This window comes from Silene latifolia, chromosome 8, assembly GCF_048544455.1.
Source record: "Silene latifolia isolate original U9 population chromosome 8, ASM4854445v1, whole genome shotgun sequence".
Taxonomy (NCBI): domain Eukaryota; kingdom Viridiplantae; phylum Streptophyta; class Magnoliopsida; order Caryophyllales; family Caryophyllaceae; genus Silene; species Silene latifolia.
The window spans coordinates 3,696,614-3,702,454 of record NC_133533.1 but is presented as its reverse complement, the minus strand read 5'-3'; the positions used below and the strand labels follow the sequence as shown (position 1 = coordinate 3,702,454).

Here is a 5,841-nt window from a genome sequence, read left to right as displayed (position 1 = left end):
AAATTGGCTCGACCAGAATAACCCTATTTGCCCTGGATTTTAATGGTCTTGGACGGTTGGACGATCCCTGATAGTATCATACATTCATACCTGACTCTTCTCGTACCTGAATAACCAGTTTGTCAAATGTACTAGAAGAGTATTCACATTCGATTTTGTTTTATTTGTTTTTTGTTTGCGAGTTGTTGGTTGCCTATAATGGCGGCCCTTCCTTATCACCTAAGTCGCCTCAGCCCTTCGCCATTGGTCGAGTAGAGGCTGAATGTACGGTTGGGTTAGATTAACAGGCATGTTGGTTCTAAGGGTTCCGAGACCACGAGGTTTCCCACCTAAATTAGAAAATGATGACAAAATTTACAAACAGCAGGAGAAATCATAACCCTGCATTCTAAAAACATCATCCTGAATCTTTAAACACCAAAACCGCGCTTCCTCGATCTCTAACTCGACCTCTGAAACCCCAACTAATGGCCCCCTTAGTTCCGCCACTGCAACATAACTACAACAGCTATAAGGCGAGGTACTCTGTATTTGAGAAAACAAATGCTCAGTCAATAGCTTATTCTTCTTGCACGAAAAATCACACAACCACAATATGTCCATTTCGAGATAATATAATGAAGTAACACCTCTTTTCCCTCAAAAAAAAAATTATTAGGACCGTCTTAGGAAGCAACGAAAAAAATGGCGCATATGTATATTGCAATTGCAATGCAGTAAGCCCGTAGCAATATATATTAGGACCGTCTTCGGAAACAATTAAAACAAAAAAAAAAAAAAAAAAAACACAAATACGGTTAAAGAATACTCGATAAGTGCATTTGACCAGGAGTCAAATGCCATCTGTATAAGAACTTTCTTTTACGGCTGCCCAAAAAAAAAGAGTACTCTATATTTGAGAAAATAAATGCCGAGTTATTAGCTTGTTCTTGCACGGAAATTCACACAACCACATTACAGGAATATTCACACAAACGAATCGATGCTACAAACTACAGAGTACTTAATTATTCACTTTAAGCCTAATAATATGAAGCTAATTACCGAATGCTGTCTCTATGATGCAACAAAAGCTAACAAGATCAGCTTATTATATGTATACTTACTCGACTGCAAGACATTACAGATTGCTCATTCTCACGCCCGTGTCTCGAGTGTTTGTAGGGTTACTGAAGTTGCTGGACTTGGAATATTTGACATAGTATAGTTCAGATATGATACCAGTAAAGACAATAAAGGCGGCTCCGGCTGCAAAAACACCTTTCCTAAGGGTTTGACAAGTAGGTTGTTTGTTGAAGACGTTTCTGTATTTGGTATGGTACGCATTCTTTACAGAACCCGCCAATAGACAAACCTCGGCAATGAAGAACAATATCCTGATCAAATTGAAAACGCCGAGATTTACTATCAAACTAGATGTGTCAAATTTGCACAAGCCAAAAAAACGGATCAAACGGGATTTAAACATGAGATCAGCATGACTTGTCATTAGATATAGTGGTTCACAAATTCACATCACAAATCTCAAAAGCATCGTAACTATATAATCAAACAATTAGTCTCACTATAGACGGATATATCCGTCTAAAGTGAAAGACGGATATTTGGTTTATGCTTAAAAGTCTCACTTGTTGCTTGTCTTATGCTTAAAGTGGGTGGATATTTGGCCCGTCTATAACTATAGACGGATATCTCCCGTCTATAATGAGAATTTGTGATAATCAATGATATTTTTTATATAAACCTGGAAAACGGCTCACTCGGGTCACGTAAGTCCAGATAGGGTCATGTTGGCTATGGCTGCATTCATGTTTAGGTCAGAACATTTGGGTATGTTTGTGTTCGGGTTCAGGCAAGTCATTTCGGGTTTCGTGTATTTTCGGACGCAATACAATCGGGTCATTTCAATCTTCAGTCGGCTTGAGTTGGATCAATATGGATCACTTGGGTATGTTGATATCTCTAAACTTTCGGCCATGCATGCGAGTGTAGGAGTACCCCCTTTTGTTCCACACGCAAACTACCGAGTACCCCCTTTTGTTCCACACACAAACTACTAGAAACAGTACCTTTAGATGTACTCGCGATATAAAGAACATTAATCCAAATTTACAACAGCGTATGGGCAGCAAAACGCGTAGAATGAAGTACTTACCAGCAAGTAATGAAGAGGATAATGGCCATACTTCTTGAGCCACCGGGTCTCAGACCTCTACCGCAACACAAGCATCGGCTTGCAAACATTATAAGAAGTTGACTCGCCAGAAGAAAGATGAAGGACCCCACACCTAAGCCTGTTGCTTTGTCTGAATCATATTTGCAGTATGATGCAGTGTGGTCTGTGATCACCGAAGCCTATCACCAGAAACAAACAAATAAGTTTAACCAAGCATTTAAACAAAACTGGATTACGACTTACGAGTAAACAAAAATTTTGGCTAGGTCAGTTATAATCGCCTATACCTGTCAAACGGGTTCGGTGGGTCAGTTTGGGACATTGATTTTCAAACCTTATTGTGTTAGTACAGGGTTGGCTAGGTCCATTAGAATCGGCTATACCTGGCAAACAGATTTGGGTTACACGGGTCGTTCGAGTCAGATTGTCAGAATACAGGCCGAGGAAACATCGGTCAGGTTAGTACGGGGTTGGGTAATTTTCAAACCTCATTGCCTTAAAATGGTAATTGGACATAATCATGTTCTCGCCACCATTAATTTCCCATGAAAGTTATGAAATTATGATACGGAACTCGTATAGACAAAAAAGGTGTGATTATGACACATCCATTCATCCATTTTCTTCACATTCTACTTTGAGAACTAAGATAAAAGATGAACTCTTAATTCCACCATGTATTTTACTCAAAGTAGCAATTGATCCACACACAAAACTGAACCAGAAAGACTTATGTGACGAGGAAGTTGAAAAAGAAAGCCGCGATTTAATTTAAAACTTGTTTATCTCAAAGAAGCAAGCTTAAAGTAGTACGAGGTACACAATTCATCAAATCCAACCACCCTCGCCATAGCCTCGGTAGTTTACACGATGTCTGGAGTAGGTACACAGCAAAAAATCAACAACAATAAGTTTTCTTGTAAGTCTACAAATACAATCGAAGAGCATGAATGAAGGACCTATTGCAGTATCTAAACTTGTGACTTGTGAACAACTATTTCGCACCATTTTACATGTAAGCTACCAGATTTTGAAGATTCTTGCATTATAGCATGACATTGGTAGGTTGGAAACAAAAACGTTTATTAATATCTCAGTATTCGTGGTTTATCTACACAAAGCACTTAGTACGAAGTATACCATGACTCAAATAGGTTGTTTCCAAGAGATCCGAATCCTAAAATAGGACGAGTATCTACTACTTCATGAAATAGGTAATACGGAGGGTTCAGCCTAAGAGAGACAACAACAACAACAACAACAACAACAACATCAGAGCCTTAATCCCAAAATGATTTGGGGTCGGCTGACATGAATCATCCTTTCGAACCGTCCATGGGTGAACGCACGCCTCAAAATGCGAATAAAAAAGGGAGAGATGAAAAACAAAAAGGAAGAACGAAAACGTAATGGAAAGTCAAGGTGAACTTAGGGGTTTTAAAATCGAATTCAGCCTAAGAGAGACAATGTAATAAATTTATTATACACTATTACCCCTTAAGTCTTAGGTGCAGTGACCACTAACAGGTTGCGCTCATCCTTGCTGACGAAAGTTCTAAATTTAGAGTAGATGATCCTAGAATTTACAACCAAACTCTTTTAATAAGACTAAAGAACCCTTAAAGGCAGCAATTTTTGGTATAATCATGAGTTGAGTCCCCACTCCTCACAGAGATGAAATCATGCAGGAGCGAACAGCGGTCGCCTGCGCTGAACAACAGAAAAAAATTAAAGATTTTAGTTGAAATTTATGATTTTTTTTTCACTCAAATACATAGTAATTCGCCCCGCTGAACCCCTCCTAACATCAAATCCTCGCTGTTACGGAGTCCCCAAGTACAAAATTTTGCTGCAGGGGCCATGTTCCTTCAGAATTCACATTGACAAAAACTTATTGAACATACTAGAAAGATTGAGACAGCAATATGCTCCCTAAAGACTATAACTCGAAATTGGAGAAAACCACAGCCTACTAACTTAAGCCAGTAAGCCATTATACTGTTTATAATCATAAAATTCATAGCTACAGCACACATTGAAACAAAAATAACTCACCAGTATACATGAAATAAACAAAAAAATTGGTAACTACTCTTTTATTTTGCGTAAACCGGGGTGTTCACTGTGGACAACAGCGATAACTAATCTTCAATAAATGTAAATTTAAGAGGGGATAAATTACCAACAACCTTATGCAAAATAACCCACATAATCAAGTAACAAAAGCAGCAAAAAGGAACAAACTTTAAGTTACTTCACCATGAAATAAACAACAAAATTGATAACTACTCTTATTTTGCGTAAACCGGGGTGTTCACTGTCGGCAAGAGCGATAACTACTACTCAATAACTGTAAATTTAAGAGAAGAAAAAAAGGGTAGAAGCTTACAGTACTCCTGGTTTGTTCAGCAGCAACAGCAAGAGCAAAAGCAATTAAATCAAGTACAAATGCAATCACTAAAACCATAATTGAAGCCATTTTTTTTCAAAACCCTTTTTGTTTTTCAATTAATTCTTCTTACCCACAAAAATTCTCACAGTTGTAGTTGAATTTTTATGTGAAAAATTGAAGAAAAATGGAATTAATAGAAGTAAGTCAAGTAATTAACTATGATAATTAACTAAAACTAAAATTGGGAATTAAGGTTTAAATATTGGTTTGTTTGAAATAATTGCGTATTAGAGTAACAAAGCTAGAATTGTTGGTAATTAAGTGCGCACAAATTCTCATTATAGACGGACACTATACCTATAGACGGATAGTATCCCTCTCACAAATGAAAGTGAGTAGTGCAAGTGGATGGGAAATGGATACCCCACTTGCATTACCCATTTTTATTTGTGTGAAGGACACTATCCGTCTATAGGTATAGACTGATAATATCCGTCTCTAATGAGACGAACGAGACGAACTGCTAATTGTGATGAACACAAAAGATAGACAAGTCTTCAATTTCACGCGCAACTTGTTGAACATTTCTTGAAATAGTGGAGCCCACTGTAGAACTTTTTTTTTATGCTGTCTGACTTAGTGGACTTGATGAAATTGACCCGACTCAAATGACCTTATCCGTATCCGATCCGACACCTGAATTGAAGAACCCAGCATGGTCTAGACGGCTAGACCTTATCCGTATCCGATCCGACATCTGAATTGAAGAACGTAACATGATCTATAACCTGAATTAATTGTAGAATATGCAACCGGGTCGGACCACACCCAAACGGAGGAGAGACGGACACTTGACAATACAAGGGAGGTTCCATTCTAAAACCAATTAGCCATAAGAGGAGTAGCCTCTTGGTTATAAACTAGTTCAATCTCTCTTTCTCTAACAATGTTAGTTTATATATCCCAACATTAATCAAACGTATATGACCCAACCCGAATATTTATTATGGCAAATTAACGGTTATTCCTAATGAACTTGATAAATAATAACACGAAAATGCTCCGAACTCGAAATGAACCTGAGTTCTTGTAAACTCGAAATGACTCTAATTCTCTTATAAACATGAAAATGACCCGGCTCGAATTGAACCGACCCAAATGTTTATTTCTTTCTAAACCACCTCAGTTTTTCCCATTGCGGGTAAACCAAAAAAAAATACTCCGTAGTAACAAATTGCCCCATGAATTAACTTCCAATACCTCAAAAACACTG

The 5,841-nt window shown here is 37.8% G+C and overlaps 1 protein-coding gene across 2 annotated transcripts; it reads right to left on the bottom strand.

The window, feature by feature from the left end:
• Positions 1 to 292: 292 nt before the first annotated feature.
• Positions 293 to 4,910, bottom strand: LOC141596060 (uncharacterized). Of its 2 annotated transcripts, XM_074416078.1 has the most exons (4): positions 4,566 to 4,910; positions 2,156 to 2,355; positions 1,107 to 1,376; positions 293 to 525 (listed from the first exon to the last, which is right to left on the bottom strand). In XM_074416078.1, the coding sequence occupies exons 1-3, from the start codon at positions 4,653 to 4,655 to the stop codon at positions 1,121 to 1,123; spliced, it is 546 nt and encodes a 181-aa protein (XP_074272179.1). In that variant the 5' UTR covers positions 4,656 to 4,910; the 3' UTR covers positions 293 to 525; positions 1,107 to 1,120. The 2 variants fall into 2 exon arrangements, with proteins under 2 accessions (XP_074272179.1, XP_074272178.1); XM_074416077.1 differs by lacking the exon at positions 293 to 525 and having other exon boundaries at positions 856 to 1,376.
• Between the last annotated feature and the right edge of the window lie 931 nt (positions 4,911 to 5,841).

Excerpts from the sequence above, each read along its gene's own strand:
- LOC141596060 (XM_074416078.1), bottom strand. The coding sequence starts at position 4,655 with ATGGCTTCAATTATGGTTTTAGTGATTGCATTTGTACTTGATTTAATT. Across the intron at positions 2,356-4,565 it reads CTGAACAAACCAGGAGTACT|GCTTCGGTGATCACAGACCA; the intron begins GTAAGCTTCTAC and ends TTCTGGTGATAG. Across the intron at positions 1,377-2,155 it reads ATCCTCTTCATTACTTGCTG|GATATTGTTCTTCATTGCCG; the intron begins GTAAGTACTTCA and ends CAATTTGATCAG.